The sequence below is a fragment of the Salmo salar genome, chromosome ssa06, assembly GCF_905237065.1.
Source record: "Salmo salar chromosome ssa06, Ssal_v3.1, whole genome shotgun sequence".
Taxonomy (NCBI): domain Eukaryota; kingdom Metazoa; phylum Chordata; class Actinopteri; order Salmoniformes; family Salmonidae; genus Salmo; species Salmo salar.
The window spans coordinates 40124610-40141348 of NC_059447.1; the positions used below are offsets into that span (position 1 = coordinate 40124610).

The 16739-nt window shown below is 43.6% G+C and overlaps 1 protein-coding gene across 1 annotated transcript; it reads left to right on the forward strand.

Moving 5' to 3' along the window:
* Window positions 1-1370: 1370 nt before the first annotated feature.
* Window positions 1371-16631, forward strand: LOC106607316 (tubulin gamma-1 chain). The gene is made up of 11 exons (XM_014204159.2): window positions 1371-1569; window positions 1761-1873; window positions 4856-5023; window positions 5211-5279; window positions 7438-7517; window positions 7790-7916; window positions 8931-9017; window positions 10682-10831; window positions 14251-14403; window positions 14718-14879; window positions 15392-16631. Exons 1-11 carry the CDS (start codon window positions 1521-1523, stop codon window positions 15587-15589), a joined length of 1356 nt encoding a protein of 451 aa, XP_014059634.1. The 5' UTR covers window positions 1371-1520; the 3' UTR covers window positions 15590-16631.
* Window positions 16632-16739: the final 108 nt, after the last annotated feature.

Sequence of the window (16739 nt, forward strand, 5' to 3'; positions counted from 1 at the left end):
GTTGGTGGACGTAAGGAAAACTACAGGCGAATATCCATCGAATATCCAACCTGAAACTGTATTTACCCAGGTCTCGAAAGAACAGACAACAGCTCTACTGTTTAACCACTCACACCACCCGGTCTGCGTCGCACCAAACAACTAGCATCACAAACACCGGGAAACTTCCCCTTCAGTTGGTCAACTTTCACATTTACCGCTACTTCAGTAATCATTCCTTTCAATGGAGCCCTTTTCTTGAGAGCAAAACAATTGACATCTCTTGTCCCCATTCATTTAACACAGAGTGCCTGTTCCCTCTGACCAGCAGAAACACAAACAATTATCAACAGACCACTTCTGGTTACCCTCACCGATTCCACAGCACCCTGTTTTCACCCACACTGAAACCACAAATGGATAAGCCAAAAGGCAAGGGTCCACTTTTTTCCAAAAATTGCACTACTACCGTCAAAGACTCATCTTTATCCTGACCCTCAGTGCAAGCCCCAGGCTCCGAGAACTTCACCACATCTACCCCTCTGATATTTCGGCCTCACTCACTTCCATGTTTTTTTAAAACCTTTATTTAACTAGGCAAGTCAGTTAAGAACAAATTCTTATTTTCCATGATGGCCTAGGAACAGTGGGTTAACTGCTTTGTTCAGGGGCAGAACAACAGATTTGTACCTTGTCAGCTCAGGGATTCAATCCTGGAACCTTTCGGTTACTAGTCCAACGCTCTAACCACTAGGCTACGCTGTCGCCCCAAATCTCTCCTCCTGTCTTTGATCCGGCGTACAGCTCCCTCTGCTAACACTTTCTACCATTCTTATTTAGTAACATAAATAAGAGTGAAAACGTCCTACACCCAGCGACATGTGATTGCTGATTATTGTTGTTTGAAATTCTAATTTTATGTAGCCTTGCATGTAAATCTGTTGCGTCCTGCACAATGTATGCGTAACATTGATCTTTCACTCTGGTCACACATAATGAAATAGCCACATTTAAATACGATTTTAGAGATATTTCATTATATCCAGACAATTTTAAAAAAGTCAATTATTAGTAAAGTATAATGTACTTCTATTCACAGCAATTCTGCCAAACTATTTTATTAAACTCCTACTATTTGTTGAATGCAGCCTTAAAATGTGAGCATGCAGGATTTGATAGAAGTTAGTAGGGCTCTTTTTTTTATTTTCTTAGTAGTACAGGATTAGATAGGAGGGTTTAGTTTCTCTTAGTGTTCGGTTCTTTATTCATTATTCTCTAAACTGTGATTGACTACACAATCCAGTACAGTAGGTGGCGGCATGCCCCTATGAGCTGTGTTTCCGGAACGCCGTAATATTGTAGAAGAAGAAGAATGTGAGCATGCGCCTTGTCGCAAATGCCGTTTGGCGTTGTGACTCCATTTATGCGGTATTTCCAAGCGGGAAGTGCAGGCAGGTCAGCAAGATTAATACAGTGGTCAGATAAACAGCCGTCTTTCCTGATTATAGACTTCGCTGGTAGGGATCTACTAAAAGAGGAATATGCCCCGAGAAATCATAACACTTCAACTTGGCCAATGTGGAAACCAAAGTACGGTGAAGTCTTTCCCTTGCTACAAATGATTAGCTAGCTAGTACGTATACCTAACGTTAACAACTGTAGGCATAGCAATGCTAGCCAACAGCTAGGCTTGTAGTGAAATAGCAACGATTGGACATGCACGTATCATGCATGGGTTTGGTGTCGTAATTAAATGCATCTTATTTCCACTTTTATTGCAGTTGGTTTTGAGTTTTGGAAACAACTCTGTGCAGAGCATGGCATCAGTCCGGAGGGGATTGTGGAGGAGTTCGCCACAGAGGGCACTGACAGGAAGGATGTCTTCTTCTATCAGGTACAGAACAGCATTAGCTTGCTAGATAAGTGGGTCAGGTTCCTATCCCGGATATGGAGCCATGGGGAGAGAGTGCATCTTATCACCTTGTTGTATCCTTCTCAACAGTATTGGAGAAGTTCCAAGGCCCTTCCCCTCAAACAGTCTTCTTCAATGTGTTTTGAGAAGGAAACGAGGAGCAAGGATGTGAGGAATCAAGAAAATATTTATTGAGAAAGGGCGATTAGACTAGAGGGAATCCTTGCCTCTCTGTCTATTGGTCCTGATGTGGGCTTGGCAGGTTGGCAGATGTGGTTGTTACTGACAAGGAGCACATGGCTAAGCTCTTTCATCACTTCCTTAAGTCAGGATTCCTGTTTGACTCAGCCATGCCTCCTTGTCCGTCCAACATTTCCTCATCTCCCACCCCTTCTAATGCGACTAGCCCCGATGCTCCTCCTCCTTTTTCCCCTGTAGGCAGTCACTGAGTCCAAGGTGCTATAGGAGCTCCTAAAACTTGACCCCCAAAAAACATCTGGCTCAGATGATTTAGACCCTTTCTTCTTTAAGGTTGCTGCCCCTATCTTTGCCTCCAACCTATTTAACCTGTCTCTCCTCTCTGGGGAGGTTCCCATTGCTTGGAAGGCAGCCACGGTGTGTCCTTTATTTAAAGGGGGAGATCAATCTGATCCTAACTGTTATAGGCCTAATTCTATTTTGCCCTGTTTACCATACGTGTTGGAAGAACTTGTCAATAATCAACTGACTGGCTTTCTTGATGTCTATAGTATTCTCTCTGGTATGCAATCTGGTTTCCACTCAGATTATGGATGTGTCACTGCAACCTTAAAGGTCCTCAATGATGGCACCATTGCCCTTGATTCTCAGCAATGTTGTGCTGCTATTTGTATTGACTTGGCCAAATCTTTTGATACGGTAGACCATTCCAAGGAGTATTGGTGTCTCTGAGGGGTCTCTGAGGGGTCTTTAGCCTGGTTTGCTAACTACCTCTCTCAAAGAGTGCAGTGTATGAAGTCAGAACATCTGTTGTCTCAGCCACTGCCTGTCACCAAGGCAGTATCCCAAGGCTCAATCCTAGGCCCCACGCTCTTTTCAATTTACATCAACAACATAGCTCAGGCAGTAGGAAGCTCTCTCATCCATTTATATGCAGATGATCGTCTTATACTCAGCTGTCCCCTCCCCAGATTTTGTGTTAAACGCTCTACAACAAGCTTTCTCTGCCCTTAACCTTGTTATGAACATCTCCAAAACAAAGGTCATGTGGTTTGGTAAGAAGAATGCCCCTCTCCCCAGAGGTGATTAGTACATCTGAGGGTTTAGAGCTTGAGGTAGTCACCTCAAACAAGTACTTGGGAGTATGGCTAGACAGTACACTGACCTTCTCTCAGCACATATCAAAGCTGCAGGCTTAGGTTAAATCTAGACTTGGTTTCCTCTATCGTAATCGCTCCTCTTTCACCCCAGCTGCCAAACTAGCCCTGATTCAGATGACCATCTTACCCATGCTAGATTACGGAGATAATTTATAGATCGTCAGGTAAGGGTGCTCTCGAGGGGCTAGATGTTATTTACCATTCGGCCATCAGATTTGCAACCAATGCTCCTTATAGGATACATCACTGCACTTTATACTCCTCTGTAAACTGGTCATCTCTGTATACCTGTCGCAAGACCCACTGGTTGATGCTTATTTATAAAAACCCTCTTAGGCCTCACTCCCTTCTATCTGAGATATCTACTGCAGCCGTCATCCTTCACATACAACACCCGTTCTGCCAGTCACATTCTGTTAAAGGTCCCCAAAGCACACACATCCCTGGGTTGCTCGTCTTTTCAGTTCGCTGCATCTAGCGACTGAATTGAGCTGCAACAAACACTCAAACTGGACAGTTTTATCTCGTCAATCAAAGACTCAATCATGGACACTCTCTTACTGACAGTTGTGGCTGCTTCGCATTATGTATTATTGTCTCTATTGCCCAATAATGTCTGTACCATGTTTTGTGCTGCTACCATTTTTGGCTGCTGCCATGTTGTGTTGCTACCATGTTGTGTCATGTTGTGTTGCTATCATGCTTTGTTGTCATGTGTTGCTGCCATGATGTGTTGTCTTAGGTCTCTTTATGTGGTGTGTCTCTTGTCGTGATGTGTGTTTTGTCCTATATTTTTTATTTATTTATTTATTTATTTTAAATCCCAGCCTCTCTCCCCGCAGGATGCCTTTTGGTAGGCCGTCATTGTAAATAACAATTTGTTCTTAACTGACTTGCCTAGTTTAATAAAATATGCGGTGCAGCAGCTGCTGTACTGATGGCAAACGAAATGGACATGAAGCATGCATCACGGACTGTACCATTATTCCCCACTAGATGGAGCAGTCTAATCATTTATGGCACGCAGCATTCACCATGTTACTGCCATCAAATCAAATGTTATTGGTCACATACACATATTTAGTTATTGAGGATGTAGCAAAATGTTTGTGTTCCTAGCTCCAACACAAATCTAAAAGTGAAAGAATGAAATTAAGAATTATAGAAATATTAGATTGAGCAATGTCGGAGTGGCATTGACTAAAATACAGTAGAATAGAATACAGTATATACATATGAGATGAGTGAACATTATTAAAGTGACCAGTGATTCCATGTCTATGTATATAGGGCAGCAGCCTCTAAGGTGCAGGGTTGTGTAACCGGGTGGAGGCCGGCTAGTGATGGCTATTTAACAGTCTGATGGCCTTGAGATAGAAGCTGTTTGTCAGTCTCTCGGTCTCAGCTTTGATGCACCTGTACTGACCTCGCCTTCTGGATGATAGCGGGGTGAACAGGCCGTGGCTGGGGTGGTTGATGTCCTTGATGATCTTTTTGGTCTTCCCTGTGACATCGGGTAGTGGAGACTACTATTATTATTATTGTGTATGCTTTGCTTTCTGTGCATCAAGTAGGAGTAAGCCTTCCGTCTCCCTGTGGTCCACAGGCAGACGATGAACACTACATCCCCCGTGCTGTTTTGTTGGATCTGGAGCCCAGGGTGATCCACTCCATCCTCAACTCCCCCTACGCCAACCTGTACAACCCAGAGAACATCTACCTGTCGGAGCACGGAGGAGGTGCAGGGAACAACTGGGCCAGCGGCTTCTCACAGGTGACTATGTGGACCGTGTTGTTGGTTGTAGCTGGACCAGGGTCCATGTAGAGAACAAAAGATTCAGCTTTGAGGCGAATAATGCATGTTTAGTAGAAGTTTGGCTATGTTATTTATTATACTTTTTTTTTGTAACTACATTCACCCAAATAACAATCTGGAATAATGCATGTCTTGTCGTTTGCAGGGTGAGAAAATCCATGAGGAGATCTTCGACATCATCGACAGAGAGGCGGACGGCAGCGACAGCTTGGAGGCAAGCCCACTCTTTCTCAGTCTCTGATTGGTCTACAGAACGTATGGGGTGAAAGCAGGCCTGAGTTTGGAAGCATTCCAACAATTCTCCATCTCATACACACACTGCACTGACTGCATATCCTGCCTCACGTGAGGAGAACATTGGAGGGAGAAACTGAAAATGGGAGGGGACTATCCAGAATGAAACACTTCCTGATTCTCTCCATATGTAACTGACTGACGTGCGAAAGGAATATAGGTTTTTCAGTTCTTTTTTTTTTTTTCCTCTTTCCCTTGAGTTGTGCTGTGGTGGAAAACATGCTTTCTTTGGCGATTTATAATGGGTAACCTTAATAGAGAGTACACATAAAATGGGAGCCCACACATGTCATCTTAAAACTAGTAAATGATCTGTTATTTCAAGCCTTTTCAAAAAAAAAAACCTTTCTCAACTGCCAGCTGTAAGGTTGCCTCCCTTAAAACAACATGACTTTCCCCATAGAAGTCTGTGTAATTTCTGTTGCCCATACTCTTTATGACCCTCACGTTATTATTTAGTGTGTGTGGACATGCATTTGAGAGGGTGAGATAGGGCGTGGCATGCCGTGTTGGGTGGTAATAGCTGGACTGGAGTAAAAGGCAGGTATTACATGGCTGTCTAGGCGAAGGAGAGAGCCTATTTGTGGGGTTGGCCTGCCCTCCCACCTCCAGGCTGGGTGAAGAGTGGGAGGCATAAACACATGTCATATATACTGGCGCAGTACAATAAATACTACTACTTAACCTGATAGATGTAATCTAAAATGTAGATTTCTGCCTAAATAGACATACTCAAAAGTAATAACTTATCATGAGAGGGCCATAAACAACTAGTAATGCTGCATACTCCAAGAAAGATTCAAATCTCACCTTTCTGGTATAAATAGTTATACATTTCTCAGGTGTAGTCACTTTTGAGGTAACAGGCTCAAGTACAAGGTAAAAATATGATGAAAATATGAAATATACACTGAGTATACTAAACATTAGGAACACCTTCCTAGTATAGTTGCCCTCAGAACAGCCTCGATTCACCGGGGCATGGACTCTACAAGATGTCGGAAGCGTTCCACAGGGATGCTGGATGTCCTTTGGGTAGAGGACCATTCTTGATCTACACGGGAAACTGTTGAGCGTGAAAAACCCAGCAGTGTTCTTGACACACACCGGTGCGCCTGGCACCTACTACCATACCCCGTTCAAAGGCACTTACATCTTTTGTCTTGCCCATTCACCCTCTGAATGGCACACACACACACAATCCATGTCTTAAGGCTTAAAAATACTTCTTTAACCTGTCTCCTCCCCTTCCTCTACACTGATCCAAGTGGATTTAACACGTGGCATCAATAAGGGATCACAGCTTTCACCTGGATTCACCTGGTCAGTCTATGTCATGGAAAGAGCAGGTGTTCTTGTTGATGAATAGGGCTTGAAATGACTGATATGCTTTCTAAATATAGTAACAATCAAATTATAAATCGACTAACCTATAGGATTTTACTTTCCTTATAACTGGAAAATAGATATGATAATATTTAGTAACAGTAGAAAATTACCTGGTTGAGTTAAAAAATAAATAAAAAGGGCATTTCATAGAACTAGACAGATAATATTCTGCCCTGCGTCCTCTGAGCAACACACAGACGCCGCTAAAATGCCTGCCGACTACGTTACCCCGTCTTTAAGCAGTGAGCACAAACTGATTTAGTCCATCTGTGACCAAGAGAAAGTGGTTTGTTTCTGCCAAGAGAAAGTGGTTTGTTTCTACCAAGAGAAAGTGGTTTGTTTCTACCAAGAGAAAGTGGTTTGTTTCTACCAAGAGAAAGTGGTTTGTTTCTACCAAGAGAAAGTGGTTTGTTTCTACCAAGAGAAAGTGGTTTCAATTCTACAAAATGCTTTTGTATTGTATTTTCGTGTCGGGAGTTTTAAATCCCTGTGTGAATATCACATCGAGATGAAACGCGCATCAATAGAATCGTACGGGTGTCAGCTGTCAGGAAATATGCGAGGGGTAGTGACGTACTGAGCCAGAGGAAATTGCTCGTTTGTCTGGATGTGCCCAGAAAGACGTTTTCATCTTTTCACCCAGAGCAGTGGAATTAAAGAATTACAATGGTTCTGTTTCTCTGTTGTAGGGTTTTGTCCTTTGTCACTCCATCGCTGGGGGAACCGGGTCCGGGCTGGGATCCTACCTGCTGGAGAGGCTCAATGACAGGTCTGAACACACACACACACACACACACACAGGGAGGCTGAATTTCTACATCGCAATGTGGTCTCTCTTTCTGTTTGACTGCTGTAAAGTTAGTAGACTTATAATTTATGGAGTAGAAACTCTCTCCTAATTGTAACCATAATTGTCCCAGCCTCCATGGGAGAGATAATATTCTCTCCCTGGGGGAACCTTTTAGTTTTCCACTGTTGGATGTTTTTCTGTGACCTGGTGTGTGATACTTTTTGAATTTTCTTCCTGTGCGTGTTGGCCAGGTACCCTAAGAAGCTGGTGCAGACCTACTCTGTGTTCCCTAACCAGGATGAGATGAGCGACGTGGTGGTGCAGCCCTACAACTCACTGCTCACACTCAAGAGGCTCACCCAGAACGCAGACTGTGTGGTGAGCAAGAAATAGACACACATCTGCGGGGACACACACACACACACACTCTCTCATCTGTGCTTTTTTTGCCTTCATCTGGCTACCGTTGTGTGGGGAATAGACGAAAGGTTCTTTCCTGGAATCAAATCCATGCACATAAACTCTGATGTTGCGTGGTCATTTTTTTCGAGAACGTCCCCTTGTGCCGTTAAAATGTGATTAAAAATTAAAAATGAAGACAAGACGTGCCAGTTCCACACTGTCTTGTTGTTGTTGAAAGTTAGAAACATCCTGTCCAAAACGGTACTGTTTCTTCATCCCCCAAAACACCACAGGATGGGGACGGACACGCCTCATCGCTCGCCTGTCTCTCTCCTCAGGCAAGCTCCAAGTCTTAGAGAGACGGGAGGAAGTTGAACTAGGAGCCAGAGGGCCTGTATATCATGAATAATGTTTTTATGACCATCGCTGCCAGCCGGGCAACATGCTGTAACAGAAAGGGTTTCTTCCCTGGCTGCTGGTGTGTATGACTGGTAATGAGGCAGTGTTGTTGGACATTTACATCACTGGATGATTACATCTTTGCTGCCTGGGATTGATGATTGTATTAGTTCCCGAGATGCTCTGACTGCCTAATGTTTCTCCTCTCCAATATCTACTTCCTCCTGCAGGAGTTTACGTAAGGGCCTCTACTCAGGCTTATTGGGTTAGCCCCACAGCTAATAGAATCTATGTGGAGAAGAATTGGTTCCCCTGTTAGTGACGCACAGTGTCAGCCCCACTGCTTCAGTCTTCACACAGCAGCACACTGTCTACTCTGCTTTACCCATCAAGACTGACTGGAGGATTGGATCAAAGCCCACTGTTAACTAGTCTCTACCACACAGCATCTCTCTCTTGCCTCCGTTTCCCCTAATTCTAAAGTCAAACCTCCCCCATTGCTGTCTTTCTGTGGAAATCTCTATCTTCTGACCTCACGTCTACACATCCCTCTCATTCTGTTTCTCTTTTTGACTTGTGTGTGTATGTCAGGTGGTACTGGACAACACTGCTCTGAACCGCATCGCCACCGACAGGCTGCACATCCAGAACCCCTCCTTCTCCCAGATCAACCAGCTGGTGAGTGATTGACACCTCTGCCACTCGGGTGCAAGCTCCACCTCCTTCCCTAGTGGTGTTCTCAATATCCAGGTTCTAGATCCCCAGACTCTTGAGAGGAGAAAGTGTTTCAAGGTGTTTTGATAGCCTGGTCCCAGATCTGTTTGTGCTGTCTTGCCAAGTCGGTAATACGGCACAAACTGAACTGCGACCAGGTTACTGTTTATAGCCTACTGGCCGTGACCCAGAAATGATTAGGCGAATACAGAGAGAGTGTATGCGTGAAGTAAACCTCACACTGTTTGTCAGAATGTCCTGAGGATTAAACAAACTAGTTAGGCTAGTTACTCCTCACACTTTAACTGTCAAACTGGATCTCATACTCCCTAGCAATTATTGTTGAATGAACACCCAGTGATTGTTAAAAAAACAAAATTGTGGTCAAATATGTCTATATCCCTAGGGCTGTGGCGGTCATGGAATTTGGATGACTAATTGGCCACACAAATGAACGCGGACACCGTAATAACTGGTCAAATGTTTTATTATTATTATATATTTTTAATTCCCCTCTCCTCTGCTCCTGACGGCATGTGCTGCCATAGAAATATAATAAATAGAACGGGCGTCCCCATTCAAGTCAATGGTGGCATAATGGGTGGACTGGCAGCTATTGCGAGTGTACCCATAGGAACAAAGGAAGAAGTAAAAGAAGGAATTAAAAGCAGGAAGTGTACCTGTCAAAATGTTCTGTGATTTGTTGATTCAACTCAACTGACATTACAAAAACTACATTCCATTGCATGAGCCACATCAGTTCAAATCATTTGAATGAACTTTCAACATTACCATGGAAATGATTGCATCACAATACCAGGCAGCCCTTGCGAGTGTACCCATGAGTTTACCAGTCAAATTGCCAGGGTTAGAGGTGCCAAGTCTGTTCTATTCATTATATTTCTGTGTGCCGCTGCAGGGAGGGGGGCACTGTCTTGGCAACTCCTTGCTTGTTTCAGCAAGGAACAGCAGTTTCATCACGTTGTTAAGAGTCCATGTTACTGTAGAAACAGACTCGGCCTCACGAATGCCCGGCCATTCCGTCTTCAGTCAGCTGTTCATTCCACCCCCCCCCAAAAAATATTTAAACGGTTATGCCGGTTATTTATTTTCACTGCGGTCTTCATCCATAACCGTCGTTTATTCAGGAATTGTGCCAGCCCTATATACCCCTCTCTAGCTAACCTTCTAACCATACAATCTCATATAGCATATCTTTTTTTTAAACATAAAATACTGTTCAAAAAACAAGCAAATCAGCCCTAAGTGATTTTAATTTTGGAAATCTGTTCCAAAGTATTCTCACGCATAATAGAGATACTGTATATGTGATCGTATACAAATGTAAGCAATGTTTGAAACTATTATATTTTAGTCAAATATTATATCTATTTGGGCTTCTTGCAGTCGATTTGCAGTCTACAAATGATTTGTAAATATTTTCAGGCTCCCTGACCATCCACTCATGGAAAAATTGTCCCGGGGCTGAATCTAGGTGATGATCCCTGTCATATAGGCTGCATTTCTTATGACCACTCCTGGTGATTGCCCGACAGAAATTGACAAGATTACGGAAATAAAAACAGCCACAAGTAATTAGGAAAACTAAAGTTTATTTCTCTCCACAGGTTTCCACCATCATGTCAGCCAGCACAACCACCCTGCGTTACCCTGGATACATGAACAACGACCTGATTGGTCTGATCGCCTCTCTCATCCCCACGCCCCGCCTTCACTTCCTCATGACTGGTTACACACCGCTCACCACTGACCAATCGGTAAGTAGTTCTCAGTAACCGCGTAGTACGTCTTGGTGCTTTCAAGATAGCTGGGAACTCGGAAAAAATCATGACGTCAGTGATCTTCAGGTCTGAAAGTTGGAGCTCTATAAAGATGCCGTAGTTTCTGACTTGGAATTGTGAGTTGGATGACCGTTCAAAAAAATAAAACCCAGTCGGCGCTCGTTTTTTCCAACACACTGAAGTCTTCGTCAAACTTATTTTTATTATTATTTTTCTGCATGCTTCTCTTACACCATTTAAGCTAGAAACGCCATTCAAACTTTAAAATGTGAGACTGGTCTGGAATGGTGTGCTTGCATCCAACTTTTTTTTAAACTATTTATACTTTTGAAACTATACATTTTTTTCATTCACTTTAATGGGACTTTTTTCAAGATACTAGAGCTCCTTATTGTAACATCACTTCCAACATTCACTGTAATACAATGCAACTTTTGACAAAAATCTGCTATTTTGACCACTTTGCCAACAACTTAGACAAAAAGTTAGAGCGTAGACTAGAAAGGTCTCGAATTTGTGATTTTGTTTTACCAATCTCTTTCACCGCTTAAGCTATTAACTCCAAACCAATGCTGAGATGTTTAGACTGACCCTACTTAGATTGCTTGTCAAAAGAATTTTGATACTATATATACTTTTTAAACTATAACCATTTAAAAATGTGCATACATTAACATGGGTTTGAACGAGAGCTGTAAGAATACAGAGGTAGCCATTCAGTGGTCCTGCTGCTTGGCCAATTAAGCTACAAGACCAACTTACACAATTCTGGCTATCCTAACTATCCTATTCTTTCAAAGATTTATCAACTATAACTATACACATTTGCATAAAATAACTATCCAACTGGCTTCATCAATAAGTGCATCGATGATGTCGTCCCCATTGATTACAGGCAACATCCACACTGGCTAAAGGGTAGAGCTGCCGCTTTCAAGGAGTGGGACTCTAACCCGGAAGCTTATGAGAAATCTTGTTATGCCCTCCGACGAACCATCAAACAGGCAAAGCGTCAGTACAGGACTAAGATCTAATCGTACTACACCAGCTCCGACGCTCGTCGGATGTGGCAGGGCTTGTAAACTATTACAAACTACAAAGGGAAGCACAGCCGAGAGCTGCCCAGTGACACGAGCATACCAGACGAGCTAAATTACTCTATGCTTGCTTCGAGGCAAGTAACACTGAAACATGCATGGGAGCATCAGCTGTTCCGGATGACTGTGTGATCACGCTCTCCGCAGCCGATGTGAGTAAGACCTTTAAACAGGTCAACATTCAGGACGTGTATTCCGAGCATGCGCTGACCAACTGGCAAGTGTCTTCACTGACATGTTCAACTTCTCCCTGTCTGAGTCTGTAATACCAACATGCTTTAAGACCACCATAGGCCCTGTGCCCAAGAACACTAAGGTAACCTGCCTAAATGACTACCGACCTGTAGCACTCACGTCTGTAGTCATGAAGTGCTTTGAAAGGTACGTAACAACACATCCGTCAAACTGATGCTCAACACAGGGGCCCCTCAGGTGTGCGTGCTCAGTCCCCTCCTGTACTCCCTGTTCACACATGACTGCACGGCCAGGCACGACTCCAACACCACCATTAAGTTTGCCGATGACACAACAGTGGTAGGCCTGATCAACGACGAGACAGCCTATAGGGAGGAGGTCAGAGGCCTGACCGTGTGGCGCAAGAACAACAACCTCTCCCTCAATGTGATCAAGACAAAGGAGATGATTTGTGGACTACAGGAAAAGGAGGACCGAGCACGCCCCCATTCTCATCAACATGCTGATGTGATGTGTCCACATCACCAACAAACTAACATGGTCCAAGCACACCAAGACAGTCGTGAAGAGGGCACGACAAAACCTATTCCCCCTCAGGGGACTGAAAAGACTTGGCATGGGTCCTCAGATCCTCAAAGGTTTCTACAGCTGCACCATCGAGAGCATCCTGACGGGTTGCATAACTGCCTGGTATGGCAACTGCTTGGTCTCCGACCGCAAGGCACTACAGAGGGTAGTGCATACGGCCCAGTACATCACCGGGGCCAAGCTTCCTGCCATCCAGGACATCTATACCAGGCGGTGTCAGAGGACGCCCTAAAAATTGTCAGACTCCAGCCACCCTAGTTATAGACTGTTCTCTCTGCTACCGCATGGCAAGTGGTACCGGTGCGCCAGGTCCAGGTCCAAGAGGCTTCTAAACAGCTTCTGCCCCCAAGCCATAAGACTCCTGAACATCTAATCAAATGGCTACCCTAGACTACTTGCATTGCCCCCCCTCTTTTACGCTGCTGCTATTCTGTTATCTATGCATAGTCACTTTAATAACTTTACCTACATGTACATATTACCTTGACTAACCGGTGCCCCTGCACATTGAGCGAGCCCCACTCTGTATATAGCCTCGCTATTGTTATTTTACTGCTGCTCTTTAATTATTTGTTTTATTTCTTACTTTTTTGGGGGTCCTTTTCTTAAAACTGCATTGTTGGTTAAGGGCTTGTAAGTAAGCATTTCACTGAAAGGTCTACACCTGTTGTATTCGGCGCATGTGACAAATGCAATTTGATGTGATTTGAACAGTAACTAGCAAGCGCACCACATTTTCTTCAGGAAATGTACTTTTCAGATTTCACTGTCAGCCTAAAGAGTTGGTTTATTAGAACTACAGCTAGCTATTAGTAGGTCTAGATACAAACCTGTTCGTCGTAGTTCAACTACCATCAAAATACTTTTAAAGAGCTGTCATCACTAGATGCACCATCATATTTCTCTCCCCAAATAATAGCCTAGAACTTTCTAATCATTACATCATCATTCAACGAAAATCCAACGTCATTTCCACTGAATGTTTTACAAAAGTAAATTGTACATCTATTTATCTGAAACCCAGTTGTTTTGCTTTCCTAAGAGTGTTGTCCACATGATCCTGCTTTTTGTTCCCATATTCTGACAGAAGACCATTTTGTCTTGTCTGTCTGTCTTTTAGTTTTCACACTCAGCAACTGTAGTTTAGACATTTTTGTGATCGAACTGCCCCACAATCCAAAGTAATAGACTACCATGTCAACTATATCAAAGTAATCAGACCAATTATTTTATTGCATTTAACTTTGACTATATGTAACTGCTCTGCTTTAAATAGTAAAGTAAACCTTTTTTAAACTACTACCACTACCACAAAAATACTTTTAAAGAGTTAAAGCAAGTCCCACCAATTGTACTAGTTTAGTTTAATCTCTGTTCTTGAAAACACAGATCTTGACTGAGTTATCCAAGTATCTGCCGATTCATCTTCTTTTAAAAACTTTTGGTGAATAAAGCATTCCTGTCATATATGAATATGCGTGCTTATACATGCCCTCTCCTTTGTTTCTCTCCCAGGTGGCCAGTGTGAGGAAGACCACCGTGCTGGATGTGATGCGGAGGCTGCTGCAGCCGAAGAATGTCATGGTGTCCACGGGCAGGGACAGACAGACCAACCACTGCTACATTGCCATCCTCAACATCATCCAGGGAGAGGTGGACCCCACCCAGGTGTGTGTGTGTGTGTGTGTATGTTTAGCATGAGAATGTGTGCTAGCTCTTTAAAATGTGTGTGTTTAAAAAAAGAAAACGTTGTCTAATCAAAGTGAAGTCCTTAACTACGGATGACGTAAAGAAATCAAGTTCACTATTAGTTCATGCGCTGACTCCTCTGTATAATTTGGAAGTTTATGAAGGAGATGGCTGAAGACCAAGTGGATATTGTAATGGTCTTGTGGTGGCGTGTGTTAAACATATTGGTCCAAAAGTTTTAGCAATATCAATACTTTCCATAAGTTGATACAATCCTGTTTGTGTGAGTGCAGGTCCACAAGAGCCTGCAGAGGATCCGGGAGCGTAAGCTGGCCAGTTTCATCCCCTGGGGTCCAGCCAGCATCCAGGTGGCTTTGTCCAGGAAGTCCCCGTACCTACCTTCCGCCCACCGCGTCAGCGGCCTGATGATGGCCAATCACACCAGCATCTCCTGTGTAAGCTCCGCCCCTCATTCTCATTACAGGTTCTAAAGGTTGGCTACTTGGAGTAGAGTAGGTTGGCTACTTGGAGTAGAGTAGGTTGGCTACTTGGAGTAGACTAGGTTGGCTACTTGGAGTAGACTAGGTTGGCTACTTGGAGTAGACTAGGTTGGCTACTTGGAGTAGACTAGGTTGGCTACTTGGAGTAGACTAGGTTGGCTACTTGGAGTAGAGTAGGTTGGCTACTTGGAGTAGAGTAGGTTGGCTACTTGGAGTAGAGTAGGTTGGCTACTTGGAGTAGAGTAGGTTGGCTTGTGCAAAAATATTTTTAAAGGAGACAAAACTATAATCCTTAGCTAACATTTCAATGCCAAAATACTACATGGGTTGGTGATGAATGTCAAGAGTATTTTTGGAATCCTCCTAACCCACAGTCAGCGACTGAGTGAGTGGGCAGAAAGTGACTAATATGAGGTATATGTAATGTGTTCACTGGATGCCCTTTCTCTTCTCTTCCTCCGCTGCAGCTGTTCGAGCGGACTTGCAAGCAGTACGACAAACTGCGAAAGCGCGAGGCCTTCCTGGAGCAGTTCCGCAAGGAGGACATCTTCAAGGAAAACTTTGACGAGCTGGACAACTCCCGTGAGGTGGTGCAGCAGCTCATCGACGAGTACAGTGCTGCCACGCGGCCCGACTACATCTCCTGGGGAACTCAGGAGCAGTGAGGACAGATGGGATATACAACCCCTGTCACATGACATGGGTCTGGTGCCCCTCTACAGCCCAACCAGGGAACGATGGGGCAGAGCTAGTTGCCACCTGCCCCATCACTATGGAGAAAAGTGTTAAAGTTCATACCTGCTGCTTTTCTTCCCTCTATTCTGTCCTTAAGCTGTTTGGGAGTTAAACCAACACTTCAATCTGTGTGCCTGTATCCAATCCCCACTGATGGTTATGAATAGTAGTGAATGACTAGTCTTCTCTGTCTCTCTCTCATGCAGGATTCCAAAACGACCCCTACCACTAGACACTTCATGGATAGTAGATCTGAAAGGATCAGATGGGTATCAGCTCCATCTTGTTCTCTGACAGGTGGAATGTATCATATTGTGCCCGGTGGGTATGGGTTAGGGGTTGATTTGGAATTCTACATCGCTCTCTCTATCCTCTCTTCCTGTTCTTGTGTTGCCGTCAGCAGAACTCGTAGCCTTGTTTGGCACTATTTTTCTACTGTATAGTACCACTCTGCTTTTGTGCTGTTCCTTTTGCAGTCACGCAGACTAACATACCAGCCGGAGAAACACTAGAGTGTCCTTGAATGGGGAATAGAATAAAATGCCTGGTGTGACTTTGTACATTTCTGAAAAGTTTATGACACCAGAGCCCATGATAATCAAGCTCTGACAGGATAGTCAAGTCAATAGGCCTCGGATCAGTCGCTGCTGTCCCGTATGTACTTAACCAAAACGTTTGTTTCATAAGTATGGCAATGGTCATTGTTATTGCAGAGGACAGCCTACTTCTCTACTCTGGTGCCTGAGTGTAAATCCATACTTTCTCTTACTCTACGTGCATCAAGAAGCTTGTTAAATTGCATAGCATCTACAGTTTTCCTTTTTTTTTTGTAGCCATCCAAATGTATATACTTTGTTGAGCTTTGTGTTGTGAAATTATATTTAAAAAAAAGAATATTCTTCATTGCCATTGGTGGACTGAAGTGTGAGCTGTATTCTGCTGTTCATATAAATAATTGTAATACTATTAGGATAAAGTGGTACTTGTTCATTACTGCATCATGAAGTACAATCACTGCCATGCAGTCCTTAGAAGTTAGTCTTTGAAGCGGGCATTTTCAGAATACTAAACTTTTCAAGG

What these genes read in the sequence shown, in the direction of transcription:
- LOC106607316 (XM_014204159.2), top strand. Translation starts at nt 1,521, where the DNA reads ATGCCCCGAGAAATCATAACACTTCAACTTGGCCAATGTGGAAACCAA. An exon ending in CCCAGAACGCAGACTGTGTG is followed by an intron (nt 7,917 to 8,930) that starts GTGAGCAAGAAA and finishes TGTGTATGTCAG; the next exon opens with GTGGTACTGGACAACACTGC. An exon ending in ATCACACCAGCATCTCCTGT is followed by an intron (nt 14,880 to 15,391) that starts GTAAGCTCCGCC and finishes CCTCCGCTGCAG; the next exon opens with CTGTTCGAGCGGACTTGCAA.